This window comes from Colossoma macropomum, unplaced genomic scaffold (assembly GCF_904425465.1).
Source record: "Colossoma macropomum unplaced genomic scaffold, Colossoma_macropomum, whole genome shotgun sequence".
NCBI classification, from domain to species: Eukaryota; Metazoa; Chordata; class Actinopteri; order Characiformes; family Serrasalmidae; genus Colossoma; species Colossoma macropomum.
Window position 1 is genome coordinate 12265993 of NW_023494799.1, and position 19174 is coordinate 12285166.

The following is a 19174-nucleotide window of genomic DNA, read 5'->3' on the forward strand; positions in this document are numbered from 1 at the left end:
AGAAGAAACTACCTTCTTAAAACCCCACTTATTCAAGATTGTGACATTCACCAATGTTTTCTTTTTCTTTTCCTGGCCCTAATTTCCCTGTGCCAAATTTTGTGGAACATGTTGCAGTCATAAATTTCAGAATGAGCATATATTTACAATAAACAATGAAACAGATACAGTCAAATGGTTTAAATGTGTGCCAAAGTTGATTTACAAATCACTGCTTTCTGTTTTTATTTCCATATCACATACTCTCCAACTTGTTTGGGACTGAAATCTGTATATTGTAAGGCACATCACTATAGCAAATCACAATATGTAATAATATAACCACAATACTAGTATTGTCTCTTTATCAAGCAGTCCTACTATATACTAGCAAACTGTTAGCATGGTATTACTACACCATTTAAAGAAAAAAATCCAAGACATCAAACATCCAGGCTTATCTCTCAACAGACGCTTCAAAATGTGTGTGTCAGTTAGTTGAGATATCAGGGCTGAGGTAACTCACAAAAACATCAGATATATCCGGAGCTTTCATCTCTTTTCATTCAGTCCGAGTGCAAGACCCGCTGACACCAGACAAAGACAGCAAAAGAGAGAAGGAAGAAAAAAAAGAAACAAAGAATATGTGAAAAAAAGGACAAACAAAAAGGGAGAGAGCAAGAAAACATATTTGTGAGGTAGTGGAGGAGAGAGCATGGAAGGCAGAGTAACAGACAGAGGGACAGATAAGCAGAGATGAGAAAGAGCCGAGCCCCATTCTGTCAAACCCACCGGGCGAGGCGCTACCCCTGGCAGAGCAGACCTGTCTGCTGCAACATCTGTGACGAGCATCACCCGGGCCACAGTGAGCCCCTCCACCATCACCTCCGTTCTCGGTCCCATCACATCAGTCAAAACGCATCCATCTGCAGACCTGCAGAGCCAGCAGCACATCTACACCTGCAGTTTCACACCTGCTTATTCAGGGCATGATGTGGCTTTATGCTTGTGCACACTAATATCTTATGTAATACATATACAGTGTAAAATGATGAGGGTTGTAATGGAACTCAGTGTTACTGAGCTCTGCTAAAGCCTGAGTAGACTGATAAATCAATGTGATGATCAGTTAATAATCTCAGTGTTACTGAGCTCTGCTAAAGCCTGAGTAGACTGATAAATCAATGTGATGATCAGTTAATAATCTCAGTGTTACTGAGCTCTGCTAAAGCCTGAGTAGACTGATAAATCAATGTGATGATCAGTTATTAATCTCTGTGTTACTGAGCTCTGATAAAACCTTTTGCACTTGCATTCATTAAATAGATATAAAACAAACAAAAGAAATACATAAAGAGAATTGCTAGGCACAGAGAGAATTATGTAAAAATTACAGCAGAGTTTTTTTCAGTGTGTCTTATCAAGAAGATTCTACATACATTCTGAATACATTAGGTATTGTAATGGAATACATTACTAAAAACATTTAGGTTGGTTTATTCAGTATTCAGTTATTGGTTGTTATTCAAAGTATTCTGCCCAACCCTGAAACTGCTGAGATTGTAATATGTCTCATTAGTACATCACAGTTTAAAGCTACACTATGTAAGATTTGGGGATTTGTAGACCTCTCTGGTGAAAATAGAGGCTACATACGTAAGAACATTTTGGAATGTCATTTGTGCATCAGTCCCCTTCCACAAGCACATAAGTCTGATAATTGCGACTGTTTAAAGAGAACTCAGTCAAAACTTGGTAAGGGGTGATGTCACTGAATGATCTACTGTTGCCATCATATCTTAATAGGTATAATGTTGGTTTTGCATTTGAGTCCTAAACATCCAATTGGACCTTCTTTTTGTATCTATGCATGACCGTGTAAAGATGCATGACGCGGTCTGAAAAACTACTGCCAAATCAGACCCGGTGCTTCTGACTTTTTAAATGATTATTTCAGGTTTTACAGGGAGACTCACAGCAGCATGCACCATATTTTTGCTTGTTTTTTCTCCTGACTCAGTAATGCAAGTTCTTTCAACTTTAACAAAAAACTTACATAGCGCAGCTTTACAGAACCATTTTTTTTCCTAAATGAGATACATAAGTATGGCAATCTTTCTAAAACTCCACATAATAGAATAGAATAGAACAGAATTCTGAACCATTAGCCAACGGTGTTTGCACACAGAGGAATTAGACCTCCGCATTTAACCCATCCGTGCAGTGAAACACCCACATACATGCACACTAGTGAACACACACACTAGGGGACAGTGAGCACACTTGCCCGGAGCGGTGGGCAGCCCTATCCATGGCGCCCGAGGAGCAGTTGGGGGTTAGGTGCCTTGCTCAAGGGCACTTCAGTCATGTACTGTTGGCCAAGGGGATCGAACCAGCAACCTTCCATAATGTTAAACATTCTATATCAAATAACAGTTTTTTTTCCCTAAAACTGCACATCCAAGCTTAGAGCCATGTAGGAACCTTTATTTTTAAGAGTACAGGGTGACAAACTGTCCCGACACCATGCTTGCAAGTGGGGTTGGTCATTTATAAACTTTCCGTGCCCCACATGTTCAACAAGTTACCACTTATATAAGTCAACAAGAAAAAGAAACAGAACTGGAGCTTTAACAAATCAACATGACCCAGAGTTCTTCAGTCCCTCATTATCCACTAGTAAATACTCCAGCAGTCCTGACTCCTAATGTGTGGCTGAAAGGTTACACACAGCCCATTTCACATTCATCTGCAAAATGCATTCCGCTCATGCTTGACTAATGAACGCCCATATCAATATTGAGTACATGGAAGTTCGCTTTGGCTCACTAACACAGTCAACAATGCTGAATGTGTTGAGAAAGTCCCTTAGTTTAGCGACAATGTTAGCCGGCTTTTCTCCCGGAGGGAGGTGGCCACCGCAATCCATTTTCTTTCCTTTTACATCTTGAAGCCTTCTCAGGTGAAAGGGCCATTATCCACCGCTGGCAGTCTCTGTGCTTTAAATTCCCCTCATACTCCTCATCGCTTAATTCTTCATGCTACATTGCGCTCAACATTGTCACTTAAGCGGCAAGGTCACGGTAAGCAAGAGAGCTAAGAGGACGCATTTACTTCAAACTTCGCCCAGGAACCGCAGCATATGATATAGGAGAAAATGACTTAAAACAACAAAAAGCTGCTTCACGTTCACAATATACTGAAATGGGCACTAGCAATGACAAATGGAAACATCTATTAGCAAATGTATTCTTACATCTGATTGGATGGTCAGTCTTGGCTGACTGACAGCAGGCCTCGATAGACAACAGAGGTGGGTGATATTATGATATAGTATCACTGTCGTGATAAATTACTTCATAATAAGGTTTTTTAAACAAATCATAGGTATCGTCTAGGGCTATACCCAAAGCCACCTTTGTCAAGTCAAGATTGACACTAAAAGGGGCCAGGACTAAGTCAAGAGCAAGACTAGATCGAGAGCCAAAGTGTCCTTTTAAATTGCTTGGTGGAGTCTTTTAAAAGTGAGCAACACCCCTACAGATTTCATGTGAAACAACAAGATTTCTAAATTTCTGTATAATTCAATCGTTGAGATGTAAACAAAGCGACCCAGAGTGGTTTAAGGTGAAATGGTCCACTGTAGAGAAAGTTATCAACTCTGCTTTTTTTCACAGTGGTGGTGATAGGAACCAGGGGTCGCAAAGGCTACGACACAAATACAGCCATTTTATTTACTATCCAAAACCACCAGTGAACGTACACACGTCTTCAGAGTTTGTATATGTAATGTTGATGAGGGCAGAATAGCAGTAAATCTGTCTCCTTTGGGGATATTTGGCCTTAAAATGCCCTGAATGCATTTCTCAGCCATGAAAGGATTTAAAAACACTAATACGTTTCACAGCAAAACACTCTCAAAACTACCATAAAACAAGATCTCAGACATCAGGCAATGCATTCATAATCATTTAATCTAATAACATTCTGTGAGGGAGCTTTTAGAGGTATTGAACTCTTTAGACGTCTGGTTCCCATCACAGCCACTGGGAAAAATTCTCACTCAGTAAGTTTCTCTAGAGCGGAGCATCTCAATCAAACCACTCTGAATGACTCTGCTTATATCTTAATGATTGAACTGTGCAGAAATCCTGAAAAAACAGCGGAACTAAGAGTCCTAGTCATTACTTTCATTTTGCTGTACTGTTTAAATGAAATTACATGATTACATAATTCAATACACAGTTATGTAACGAACTTCATTTACATTCCGCATTGACAGATTCAAGTCTGCCCTTCTGACTCTGTTCAGTTGTTTCAATGTCAGAAAATGATACAAACATGGAAAATATGTAAAAGTAATGTAAAATGTTTTTTTCTCACCGCAAAACAAAATGTTTCTAAACATGGTTAGATGTGGGGAAGTTTTTCAGTTGACTGTACATTAGCGTCCCAAGTATGTTGCTGTTCAGTGTCAGCTCTGAATAAATCCAGTGCCACAAACAGATGAAATTCAGATTTGAGTAGCTCAAGTACAATTTTGGTGCGTGTTGGTGCTAATTAAAGGGGAAAAAAATGAATTAAAAAAAATAACAGAGAAACATCTTGAGACCACACTAAAGCATTACGGCACTAATATGGTCAGTATGGTCAGTAGCAGTGGGCAACATAACATCATTTTTTCATTATCGTGATACACAATATGCATTTCTGAGTATACTGTGGCTATTGCCGGTACTTAAACAACCCTGAACAACAGCACGTTTCATTACAATGAGACTGTAATTAGTCCTCTTTACTTAAATTTACTGCAGTGCAGTATGTGAAATACTGAATAATAATGAGTTTCATAGTTTTGATGGCAGTTTGTAAATGTGAGACTACCAGGGCATTTTGTCTGCAAAGCACTATATTGTGATATGACAATTTCTTTAAGTATCGTGATACACTATTTCTTCATTTATTGTCCACCCCTTAAGAACACTGAGCAACTGCATGCATTATTAAAAAAGAAGTTTAGGACAGACTTCCAAATGGCATGGCTGTCTCAGGCTTCATCCTGTTGTCAGGTTGATGCAAATCCCAAAAGTGCCAAGAGCATGAGTTGACTGGATGTACAGTGTCCTCCATAATGATTAATACAAACCTTTAACAACACTGTGAGTGTTTGGAAACTGAGGAGACCGATTGTAGTAGTTTTGAAAGTGAAGTGTTTTCCCATTCTTGTTTCATACAGGATTTCAGCTGCTCAACAGTTCAGGATCTGCTTTGTCGTATTTTTCATTTCCAGTTCAGCACCTGGACTCTTTTAATCTGGAGCAATGCTGTTGTAATACATGCAGAATGTGGTTTGTCATTGTCTTGCTGAAATAATCAAGGCCTTCCCTGAAAAAGACGTCATCTGGATGACAGCATATGTTGCCAAAACATGTATATATCGTTCAGCATTAACGGTGCCTTCACAGATGTGCACGTCACCCATGCCATGTGCACTAATGCACCCCATACCATCATGAATACTGGCTTTTGAACTGTGCATTGAAAACAAGCCAAGTGGTCTTTAGCCCAGAGACCCACAGCCTCCATGATTTCGGACCACAGGACACTTTCACATATCCCCTCAGTCCATCTTAAATGAGCTCGCCTTCTCTGGGCCCATCTATGTTTCTGGATCCTGTTTATATATGGTTTCTTCTTTGCATTTTAGAGTTTTAACTTGCAGACAGTGTGTTTAAGAAGCGTTTCTGAGCTCATGCAGTGATTTCCACTGCAGAATCATGTCCATTTTTAATGCAGTGCCGCCTGAGGGCCCAAAGATCATGGCCAGCAAATACTGGTTTTTGGCCTTGTCCCTTGCATACAGAGATTTCTCCAGATTCTCTGAACATTTTTTTGATATTATGTACCGTAGATGACGAAAATCAAAAGTTCTTTCCTATTTTATGCTGAGAAACATTATTCTTGAATTGTTGCACTACTTGCTTGTGCAGTTTTTACAGAGTGGTAAACCCCTCCCCATCTTTACATCCTCCCTGGGATGCTTTTTAATACCTAATCATGTTACTGACATGTTGCCAATCAACCACCAGGTGTTTTTTTAAGCATTACGCAACTTTACCAGCCTTTTGTTGCCCCCATCCCAACTTTTTTGGAACGTGTTGTTGGTATCAAATTCAAAATGGGCAAATATTTTCCAAAAAATAATAATATTTGCCAGTTTAAACATTTGATATGTTGTCTTTGTACTATTTTCAATGAAATATAGGGTTTACATGATTTGTACTTCATTGCAGTTAGTTTTTATTTACATTTTGCAGTGTCCCAACTTTTTTGGAAATGGGGTTGTACATTTTAGTTTGACCGTGTAGAAATTACAGCATGTTTATACTTAATGACAGAAGAATTCTCAGCATAATGAAGAAAAACACTCATACACTTGTCTAACAGCTCAGTATCTCTATTCAGAAGGCATTTAAGGATGTGTTAATGACTACTGTCCCCAGAAGACTTCACAGAAAGAAATACAGAGGCTACACTGCAAGATGTGAACCACTGGTTAGCCACAAAAACAAGATTTAAATTACAGTTTGCTAAAAAGTACTTAAAAGAGCCTGCTGAGTTCTGGAAAAAAAAGGTGGACAGACAAGACCAGCATTAACTTGTATCTGAATGATGGCAAGAGCTGCCCAAGATCCAAAGCATACCGCATTATCTGTAAAACACGGTGGTGGGGCTGTTATGGACTGGACTATATGACTGTTATAGGTAATGGTTCACTCATCTTCACTGATGATGTAACTGGTGATGGCAGTAGCAAAATCAATTCTGAGGTGTACAGAAACCAGCCCAAGTCCAGGAAAATGCCTCCAAACTCACTGCACAGCACAGCACTTCATCCTTCAACAAGACAATGATCCCAAACATACTGTCAAAGCAACACATGAGATTTTTAAGCTAAAAGCTGGAATATTCTTGACCAGCCAAGTTAGTCACCTGGTCTGAGTCCCTTTGGGCATGTCTTTCATACGCTGAAGAAATTCGGGGGTTGGGGGGAGTGGGGATATGTTGGCCTATTGCCCACCAATTCACAACATCTACTGCAAAGATGAACCTGAAACCTTCAAAAGTGAAGTTAAGACAAATGCTGAGATTCGAGGTGCTTCTGAGCCACAGATCCAAAGCAGAGTTCACCCACCACTGTTTGAATTTTAAGCCAAGACCTTGTGGCTCTTTGAGACAGCCTAGGAATTTTGATTCTGGGGTCCGGCCTGGCGGAGAGCCCGTTCTGCGGACGGTTATGGAGACAGAATAAAAGATGCACGTCATCTCCTTTCAAAAATGCCACCGAATGAGTGATCCTGAATTATTTATTTCTCTCATGGCAGGACCGGTGCACTTCCTATCTTCCCCCATATATTACTGCCCAAGGTCCAGCTCCTTGGAGTGGTAAAGCATATTATAAAATTCTATCAAACAAACATGACATACGCATTCATTCCACATTCAAGGGAAGTTCACACCTTGAAAAGCCCACTAGCCTTCTCCTTCAACCTTCCGTTCATGGAAACTCCCGCTCGGAAATCAATCAAGCTCCGTCCAAGTTTCCATTAGAGCGAAGCACTTTGTGTTTTCCAGTGAGCGTAATCCCTTGAACTTCTGGCATTCATCAAATTAACAGTGGAACGGAGCTGTCCAGCAAAACACTTCAATCCAGCAGCCTCTCTGAGGCTCCACTGTGTAATGACCTGTGATTATTAGAGAACAAGTTGGCACAGAAGACCATCGCTACCAGTGGAGTGGAGTGCCTGGCTGAGCCGCCAACTGCCAAACAGCCTGCAAGGCATCCTCACACTTAATCCACCAGCCCATTATTTGCACTACCTGTTGGAGAGGACCCTAAAAACCTATCTTACATTCATGTATTCATTCGGCTTCCTCCAGCAACTGACAATGAACACTAATATTACTTTTGGAATAACAATATTCAGCTGCATTTACATTTCTCTTTCACTCATTATTATGTAGTTGAGGTCTTCTCAAAGACACAGAGAAAAGACTACATCCGTTTTCCATTTCTCTCTCTCTCTCAGAGCTTTTTCACATTGTGGAAAGACATACATTGCCACCTACTGGGCAAGATCTACCACTGGGAGCTGCACACTCTATTGAGCCTCAAGATGAAGGACATTCTGGAATATTGGATCCAAAATACAGCGCATAGCTGATCTGTATTCAAAGTGCAGAGTCGAAAAAAACTACTATGATCATTACGGCGCCCTTAATGGCAAAGTAGATTTACTCTTCAGCTCTACATCTTTAGGGATATTCATTCTAATTACACTAAAAAGAGCCAAGTCATCATGACTTCAAGCTGCTGATCAGTTCATAGCAGACATGTTTTACATATATTAGACAGGAACAAGCTGTTGCTGTGACCTCTGGAGGATGGAAGAAACTGAAGAAATGCTAATGGAAATCAAACCATGGATCAAATTGTGGATGCAGTACATTTTTTTAAACAAATTTGCATATGCAAATATATGTTTTTGGTGATCAGATCACATTTGGATTTCACTTGACTGGATGAAAAGCCAGGTTTAAACACCCACTGGATGCACCGTGATGGGATCACAATTGGACCATTCAAAGCAAATTCGGAGATGCTTAGAGACGGATTTTAGCCGCTTTTTATACAAGCGCAACCAGAATGTGTTTTCGTTATCTGTCTACAATTCGTGACTCATGTTGTTATGAGAAAATAGTACACAAAAGAATATTGGAAACTCAGGACAGTACAATCGGATCTTATCTGATCACACTGGGGACGCGTTTTAGTGAAAAGTGTACATGGAATCGGCCGAAATTTATCCACATTCGATCCGAACACGTTAATGCAATGTGTGAACAGCCCCTTAGTGTTAAGATTACCTTAACTGACAGAGGGAGTGTTCATTGTGATGCTCGCTCTACCATCTAAGAAACGTCTTTGCTAAGATGCTTTTGGGAAAGCAAGCCGTATTTAAAAATGATACTGGTAGACAAAAACGATAACAGTATTTCAAAATTATGATGTGTCAGATTTGTATTCTGTGTCTGAACGAAAGATTTTAGAGGAGCTGACTTACTGGTGGTACGGAAGCTCACAGACAGGAGGCTCCGATAGAAAAAGGGAAAAAATCAGAGCCAGGAAAAACCTAATGAAAGCATGACTGAAGCTCAGTGATCACAGAAAATGACAAGGCCATAACACAACAAACTCGAAGCAAATAAATGACACGAAAATCAAAAATGTGAAATACTTGGACACAGTTTTGTTTTTTGCATCAAAACTATACTCACTGGACAAGACATGAATTTGTTCGGAATTTCGCTGTGTTGTTTGCACTTGAGAAAAATAACAGGCGGAATATCTATCAAAAAGATTATTATTTCATCTTATGAAATATGCAGCTGGTAACTTGCCACAGGACCACAGGACTTGGAAATCTCTCTTGCTCCTCAATGAGCAAGCAAATGGTGCCACTGGACAGGCTACTTTCCATTTTGAAAAAGTGAAAGGAGCATGGAGAGCTTTACTGAGTCTTTCAGTAGCTGAAAAGTTGAGTTCTTCAATATTTTAACTGTTCAGTATGATGTTTGAAGCCAGAGACCCTCTCCTAGGGGGAGACGGGAATCTTTAGTCTAAAAGGTATCATGGGGTGTGAGCAGGGAGACCAGAGGCTCTGAGTGAGTGAGTGGGAGTAAACAGAGCAAATGCCTGAATACCCTGAACAAACCGCTGTTTTGTGGACGTAGATCATAACAAACTGCATGTCTTGTTTGTCATCTAGAACACGTTTTCTATCACATGTCCATATTTCTAACGAGACACGATGTGTCTAATACAAAAAAACAAAGGTTTTGTGAGACAAGTAACAGCAGGATGGAGCTGCGACGGTTAGGGATCATTTACAGCACTGGGCCAGCGTCTCAGAAAACCAGTGTTCTTACATTGTCTGACCAGCAAAAGACAAAATGGAAAAGTATGTGATCAACGACTGGCACACACCTTTATACTCTTCTTTTAAACAAGAAAATAGCTGGAAATGGTTGCCGTGTGTTGTTTCTCATATATTAGCCCATCATAAACACTTTAGTGAAATCTCAAAGATTTAACTTAGCTAGCCAAAGTGGACCTGTTCATGTCATTTACACTTCACTGATAGCAATTTTATTGTTGCACACAGGAAAATTGAGCTGAAGCAATCCAGTTAACATTCAATTAGTGCTCTTTTCCTGTTAGTTTAATTTTATTTCACAATTTTCTGACAATAAAAGCCATGTTCACGTTACACACCAGCTTGTAGCAGACAAGAGGCAAACAAAGAAAAGTGTCTGTAACAGTGTCCCGAAATACTATAAGTTTAGCTACAGCAGCAATACAAACACTCCATTGCAGCGCAAATATCTGCAGAACTAAATGGCTGTAGATTGTACCCATCAGTACTTTAGCGTATTGTAATAGCAGTGATCAGCAATGATTTATTCCAAACTAACTTATGTAAAGTAAATGTTGTAAATGTTGATGATTCTGTGCTGAAGAGAGCTTCTAACACTTGGAAGAGCTTTGCTGACGTCAAGGTTGGATATGATTGGCTTACAGCGTATGAGATCTGATTTGATTGGCCAAGCCGGGCGTTATGCTTTCCCCCCAACACCGATCAGCACAGAACTGCCATCTCATCTTATATTATCACAGCTGATCGCGTCATCTTGGTTAACGCTACATTCCCAAACACCACAGAACAGGTTTGATTTTGGCTTTCAGTCAATCCAACAACAGTCATTTGACTTTTGCTCTCTCAGACATTAGTTATCATCTACATGTGTGTCAGCAGAGCACCAGATAGTCAGAATCAACCCTGTACTGTGGTGTGTGGCACTAATTAGTCAAATGTAAGATAGATTATTTGACATTTATTGAATGAAGCCAGTGTGTTCACTTATTTGGTAACCATGTAAGCAAAGTTTGTGTCCTATGCAGGACGAGAAGGCAACCCCATTCCACACACACAATACTGTATTACTAGCAAAACTCTGATGGTGTGATAATGTAGTTTTCAAAGCATTCATATTTGTAATTAGTAATCTAAACAATACTGCCTTCATCTATACTCTTCAATTCCTTATAAACAGAAGAAAACTCAGGAACTCTCATATGTATGGGCCCTGGTTTCATCTCACGTTAGAGCTCATCTAATCACAACAGAAGGACTTGCAGAAGGCCTAATAGGAAATTACGAGATGAAACACATCAGATTCAATAAACATCATACAAATCAAAAAGCATGACACATTCAATTGCACACCGCAATATCTGTGGGATCGTTTCTGCAAAGCTGTTATAATCTTAGTGATAAATGGGGACCCGAAGGCTTATATCAACAGTATGAGCTGGATGAGTGGATGGAAAAAGCACGAAATTGGCTCTTACTGAGTACTGCCGGTATGACCCCATTAACAAGCATTCAAAAATGTATTGACATTGGAAATAATAAAAGGAGAAGGAGTAAATTAGCCAACATACCTGGCAAGATTCCACACAAGTGCTAGATTGTCCTTTCCTCCAGACACAAAATGGCTGCTGTCATCCGTGAAACGCAGACAGCTCAGGTCTTGATAGTGTCGATTCAAAATAACCAGCAGGTTTCCTGTTGAGACCTATAGCAAAGACATAATGTATAGCAATTAAAATGGGAAAAACAAATTGAAAATAAGAGATAAAAAGTCCAGAGAGCTGAATGTAGCTGGTATTGCACAACTGCACAAACTAAAAGATTGCGAAGGACACAACAGGAGGGTTACTCATACTCTTCAAAAGGACTAGATTCCATTCAGACTGTCAGTCAGCCTTGCACAGGCTACCTTCAGAACTCCATTTCACTTGTTCAAAAACTCTGCTTTGTTTTGAGTGTGAATGTTTATTGGTGTAAACAAGTTGACCTGCATCACTTTCTGCCTGGCTTGACTTCTGAAATTTGAAGTTTCTCCCTGTTACTCTTGAATTAATTAAGAAAAAATAAGTTAAAATGTTTGTTAATGTAAAACAATCAGTATATTGGTTTTGCTTTGCAGCCCACAGTTTCATGATCATCAGAGTACCTTCCTTGGTAGGAAGAGCAGCATAAATAATGAGGATAGGTCCTTTAAACAGCTGAAAGATTTGAATGCTGATGAGTGTGGACATCACAACAAGGCACTAAAACGCATTAAGTTTGGATTTTATCCAGGACAGTACAGTAATTACTGTGCCTGTGTTTTTCATAATAAGCCTGGGGCTTTTCTCACAAAGCAAGTTCAACTTAGACAGTGTTCCTGACCAAGTTTCAGCTTCTCAAAACCAAACAAACACAACCGTGGTTAACTTTCAGTACGAAGGTGGTTAACAACTCATGCCAAGATGAATCCTTGTGCGCATGAATATGACAGCGCGGCGCTTATGGCAAATGGCATGAAACATCATACAGAGATGATTGGCTTAATTTTTTGACTTAATATGTTGAAAGTTGGGATGTAACAACATTAAACTTTTTAGTACTTTTACAACATTGAATGTTATAATGAACTAATACATTTTCAGCCAAAAATGTATCACATCACGACACCCCTGTATCATATCAAAGCAAATTCTGAATTATGTCAAAAGTCATGCCACCAGGTTAGCTGTTACTGGAGTAATAGCTGCTTTATAATCTTGATAAATGTATAGTACCATTTTTTCCTTCCGCTTTTTTGTCATGTGACTGACACCACAAACGTCAAGAAGGAAAAAAAAAAAGTTACCCAAAAATGACCAGAGGGTCTCCCTCCATCAGAAGGCTGTCCCTGATTGGTCAGAAGCTCAGCCTTGATTGATCCAAGAGCTGTTTATGATCCGAAATTGCCTAATTTAACCTGCCCTGGACGTTAAACATGCAGAATAAGTTGTCATGGTGATGCATCCTGGTAAAAACTAACCAAACTAAGCATAAAGTTAAATATCTTAGCAAAAGAGACCCCCAGAATAGTCTTTTAACGTTAAGTTATTGCAGATCAACAAAGTAATGATGATCGCTTATATTAACACTTTATAAAATGTTTTGTGTCCTCAAAAACGTGATGGGCAGTGTATGCCTTGAAAAACAAGGGGAAAAATAAATGAGATAAATTCTCTTCAAGCCCAGTTATTTGCATGGGTCCATCAGAATTTATATGTTTCCAGTCTTGATTCAAAGACCACTAATGACTCCCGAAAACTTAGTGACCGAAAGTTTTGAGTTGGCTGGTTGCTCACCTCCCACAGGTATACAGCTTCAGCAATGCCTGCCAGCACATAGAGGCCGTTGGGAGACGCCGTTAGGCAGGTTACAATCCCAGGACACACAATTTTCTGCTGCAGCTGGTCCTAAGTAGGAACACAGAAGAGAGAAAGAGGAAATGGGTTGAGAGACACTGAAGGTGGAGTTCATTTTATATTTAGCTACTGAGATCCAAAGTCACCCTTTCTTTGAAACGACACTCTCAGTGACTTTGTATTGCAGCCCTTAAGAAAGATGTAAAGACCAAAGATCACTTAGATGTATTGTCACTTACATCAAGATTATATTTTCTATTTTGCATTTCAAATTTTTATTCCACTGTAACCAAAACAGATTTATGTTAAATAGTCAATGACTCATTATTCTTTATTACGCATTGCTGAGTTAATCAATTCTGGACCTTGAATCCGATCCTTTATCTTGTAATCACTGGAAAGTATGACACTAGGTGGCCAATAAGTCACATTAACAGTTCAATTACCACCACTTAATTAATCACCTAATTAACTGTCATGGCCTGGAAACTGGATTCAAGGCCCAGAACTGAAGATCTCTTATCTTTGAATGACAGTGAAAAGCCATTCAGGAAGCTCAGCTCTTGCATCACTCACTAAATCCTATTTAGAAATCTATTTCATAACAGTCTACTTATAATAGAATTCACTGCAACCTAGGGCTGAAGAACTAATCCTTTATTGAAATCGCAATGTAAAAAAAAGCTATTTTCAAATGACAGCAATTTTAATTAACTTACATTGTTCAACACTGTCTTAACAAATTTTAGAAAATAATCGCATTTGAATCACATAATAGGTCAGAAAATTACAATTATGTATTTTCCCCAGATCATTCAGCCCTGTTGTAATGACTACTGATTTTTCATTCATCACTGTAATTATTTAATATATGCATCCCTAATGTGCACACAATGTTTTGGTAAGGATGTCATGTTTGCATGTCATTTGTCTGATTTAGCAACCTGAGGTCTCACCAGATGTCTGACTTAACCAGCCAAGTGGTTTCACAGCAGTTACATCATGCTTAAAGAAGAATATGGGTCAATAACAACTAAAGTTTCAAAAATCACAATTTTTAAAAGGGACAGGATGTTCCTTTTTTATACCTGCATATGTATTTGGATTTATATCTGTGTGCATTTCATATCTTAAATATAGTCAGTGTTATTAAAGCTTTTAATTGCCTATTTCAGTTATTAAAACTGTGCTGGTCTGCTTGCACCATATGACTATTACTGGTTATGCCACCTGGCTTTTCAGACTAATTTTAAACTAAACAGGCATCTACTTAGACACCCATAGAAACCTTTGTCCTTGAACTTGAGTATACTTACATTTCGTTTTTCAAATAAATAAACATTATAATAATAATTACACGTTTTCATTGTTTTCCAGATGTCAGACCACCTGACATACTGAACTGAACCATTCTAACCATGATACAAAAATCACAATATTTCCAAAATTTGTGAAAGGGCTACTGACCTTGGCATTGAACCAAGAAGGTCACTTGGGTCTTCTTTATAATGCAATACCCCTCTTTCTTAAAAGCATTCCAAAATAAAAGTCCTTTGTTTAGCAACATGGTTTTTATTTCAAAGTTTTCAAGCATAAAATCTTGCCAAATGTTTTTATTTAGAATTTTATATAACTAAATTACTTTTTTTGATAGTTAACTTACTGAACATATATGGCTGCACAGTTGCACCATCCGACATCTTTAGACTTTTGGAGGCAAAAAAAAACATAAATAAAAATTGACCTTTATAAAGATGCTATTAAAATTGATTCACATAAAAGAGGCATTCTTGAATAACATAAAAAATGCACATTATGTCAATGATGCATATAACACACATGCTATCAACCCCATAATGCTACCTACACCATGTTTCACAGATGAAGTGCTGGGAAAAGTGGGACTGAAAATGGGACTGCTGGGAACGCGAACTGAACAAGTTTCAGCGGCAAACAGACTCTAATAACATGCAGTGCTATGCATTTGTAGACACCAAACAAGTATTATTAGGGAGTTCGCCCCCCCATTGCAGCAGCTACAGTCTCTATCTTCTGGGAGGGCTTTACACTAGATGTTGGAACATTGCTGTGAGGACTTGATTGCATTCAACCACAACAGCATCAGTGAGGTCAGATACTGATGTTGGACGATTAGTTCTGGATCATAAATGCCGTTCTACTGGAACGACCTTAGACTCATGTGTGGCTACTCCAGAGTGTCCTTTTCTATTGACAGTGCTTTTCTATAGACAACCAGTAGCTGAATTCACTAATTAAAATGGCTGTCTGGATCCTCTGACGTTGTGTTCTTCTGTAGGCTTTGTTTTTTACTGCATGGTTACTACTTAAGTGCCAGTTCCATGTTCAGTCCATTTATTCTGACAGTTAAACGTCAATGTATGTTTGCAGTGGCATGATAGAAATCTCACTGCCATGCAGCCTCTTTTTTCAACCCCAGTGTTTTTAACTCCAAAGTTGGGGATCTGCACTTCATTCCCTACCATAACAAATCCAAATCAACTCTTCATGTAACTGTCTGAAGATTATTAAGTGAATTCAGTAGAGTTAGAGCAGGGCAAACATAGCAAGTGTGTAATGCTGTGGTTCTATATGTGTGGAGTCGGGCAGCCCAAAGCAGTAGCCAAGACTGCACTGAAATCCAAGCATTTTTGCAGAGAATCCCCAATATGTAAGACCACATGTGGTCAACGGTCACCTAGCCAGCTGAAAATCTGTGTGAAGCGTAAAGAAACAAACCTTTATTCTATTAAATTACTTCATACACACTAGAATGCTCACTTAGCTAGTGTTCAACTTGACAGCTCGCTATAAGTGTCTTCTCTCCTTTACAGCTAAGCAGCCATGGAACAGGACCATGAATAGACTACTACTGACGTTATTAGGTTTTATTTATCAAACCAGTGACTACTATTTATCTCTTTTTGTGACTATTTTTCTTTCATGTATCGCGTACACGGTGTTTCGACAAAGCTCAGTGCTGTTTCTCAGCCTCCCCTACCTTTCTTTGTATCTCCCACACGTTGATGAAGTTCTTCCCCAGCTGAGCTCCCAGGATGTATTCTCCGTTCAGGACGGTTAACGAGCGGGCAGACGAGTTTCCCCCTCGGTAGGACAAGAGATTCGTTCCAGTGTGAGGGTCGAAAACCGCGCAGTTCCACAGCTGACCAGCCGAATCGGCTGATAACACAACCTCCATGGGCGCCGACATGTTGGCCGCACAAAGCGCGATTATTTTGGAAGAAGAGAGCCGCCTGTAAAGTCGTCATTTCCGAGCTGCGATGCACTATGGGTTATGTAGTTGTTAGGAGAAGCAGTGTTGCGCTTTCAGTCTCACTGCCATTTTTACACGTTTGCCATGGCGTGTTAGAACTTTCATTGGCATGCAGCCTCTGTTTTTACCCCAGTTCTGGTTCTTATTTGCATTTTAATTTGTAAATTGTTCAACTGAATGCAGGAACTACATAATTATAGTTATAAACAGGGGCGGAACTTTTAGAAAGGGGTGACCAGGTATGACCAGACATGTTATTGGAGTGGCTCACTGCTAAGAAAAAAAACAAAAATAGCGTAGTTTTTTTTTTCTCTGCACAGATATATATGTCCATCATTTCCACATGAATAAATATAATATCAATACAATGACTGCCAGAAGTAAACCGAAGACAAAACTGTGTTGATGTAAAGCATTTTAGCCATTCTTAAGAAAATAATGTATTTTAATTAAGTAATTTAAATGCATAATTATTTAATGCACGTTAACTTTTTATATAGTGATTAAATAGGCTGCATTCTCTACAGGTTATACATGAGTCTAATGATTAGACCGGACTGTACAAGGTAACCTACAACACATGCATGAATTCAAAAGAAATTAACATAATAAATGATTATAGCCGACATGATTTTTGATGATTAAAAACCTACCATCGAATAGCTACTGTATGATGTAGTTCACAGAGCAGTGAAGGGACCCAATGCACATTGACTTGCCTGTTTGCTGAGTAAATTAGCCTGAAATTATTTACTGATTGGTATATTTTCACCATAAAGTGTAATTGATGCTTTATTACTGATGGCTGACTGTCTCACTTTCAGTAACTGGAGTGGCTAGAAGAGTGGCTATGCTTCATTCTGGGATGACAATGGCCACCCTGGCCACCCCTTGGTCATTTTAAACAGAGATAAAGAGCCCTATGTGCAAGTTTCAGATACATAACTTAAAACATATAATGACATATCTACAAAACATTTGTCATTAGCCATTCATTATGGCCCATACATCTGATATATGGCAATATATGGATTTCAAATATGACGTGTATTATCATATATAGATTTCCCTTATATCCAACTTATATTAGTCACATATGGACATATATGTGACATATATGCAAACTTATTTGAAATGTTCAAATATGGTACATATTTTCCAACCATTTATCAACATATACATATATGTGTAACATATATATTTAACAATATATGATAGAAAGCATTATTCATGTTTGGAAGGCGTATATATTACTCATATATGCTAGCTTCATGTTAAATAAGGCTTTTATTCATCTTTGTTCTTGCATGTGTCCCAATTAAGCAAACACTTGTGTACTAGCTATCTAGCTAGCTCTCTCTCTCTCTCTCACTATATATATATATATATATATATATATATATATATATATATATATATATATATATATATATACATGCATAATATAAACTGTGCATGAAATTTCTACATGAAACAAAAAAATATTGTTCCATGACACATTTAAATTAGTTAATATTTAGAAGCAAACAGATAGATTGTAACAATTAAAACTGTACTGGTATGTATTCACCAAGTATCAGACTTATATGTATGATCTATTTATCTACATATTTGATACATGTATGTACATATATTCTGAAATAAATGCCTGACCCTTCATTATATATGTCCATTGGCACAGTTTCCTCAGTTCCCCTCTGACTGTGCCTGTTTCTTTCCCTGTGTTTTTGTCATGTGCTTTTGTTTTTGTTTTGGTTCTTTTGCTCTGTCCCTTGGTCCACCTCCCACCCCCACCCCTAATCTTCCCTATTAGGATTCCATCTGTTTGTAATTCCTGTCTCCTCCCTCTCTCAGGTGTTCCCTATTGTTTCTAGCTATATCTACCCCTTTGTTTCAGCTCTTGGTTGTCTAATCTGTGTTATGTTGTATGTAGTGGTTATGTGGCTCTGCATTTGGTTTGCTCTGTGTATTTCTTGGTTAAAAGCTTTGTAGTTTGTTACTTGGTATCATTCTCAGTGTTTGTCCTAGTTTGTTTTTGTTTATAAACATTTGCTTGCAACTACATCCAGCCTCTCCAAACATGACATCCATATATGCCCATATATCATGTTTCCATATGGGAGGTTATGAAAATGTACATTTCAGTTGTGTCTCACAACTTTCGCTGAACTGTGTTACCTGAACACATTCACTTCAATAAACTATCTGGAATATTCCCCAAATTACATGCTCAGCAGGAAGCGGCCTCACTGAAATGTCTGGAAGGTCATGGGAAAAAGAAAAAAATTCTCTCATTATTTTGAGGTATTTTCTTTGATAACGTGGCATTGACTGATGAGGTAACTTTAAAGCTCAACACTTTTCCCCAAATTATAGATTGAAAGTAAATCATGAATTAAAAATGTATGTATGTTAGAATGTCGTTAATGACCTCATGCCATTGGCATCAATGCTGTAACCGCATTTTATGTATTTGCTAATTCTGTGCAATAAACTCAACGCTTATACTCTTTTGAGCCACTGTCAGCAAA

At 38.6% G+C, this 19174-nt stretch overlaps 1 protein-coding gene across 1 annotated transcript in view; it reads right to left on the reverse strand.

Annotated features, from left to right (window-relative positions):
* wdr18 (WD repeat domain 18) overlaps nt 1-16604 on the reverse strand; it is an 84609-nt gene extending 68005 nt beyond the window's left edge. Inside the window, exons 1-3 of the mRNA XM_036586877.1 lie at nt 16371-16604; nt 13292-13402; nt 11546-11679 (exon numbers count right to left, since the gene is read on the reverse strand). Of these exons, the coding sequence (XP_036442770.1) occupies nt 11546-11679; nt 13292-13402; nt 16371-16580 (455 nt within the window). The 5' untranslated portion in view covers nt 16581-16604. The remainder of the gene's footprint in view (nt 1-11545; nt 11680-13291; nt 13403-16370) is intronic.
* Nucleotides 16605-19174: the final 2570 nt, after the last annotated feature.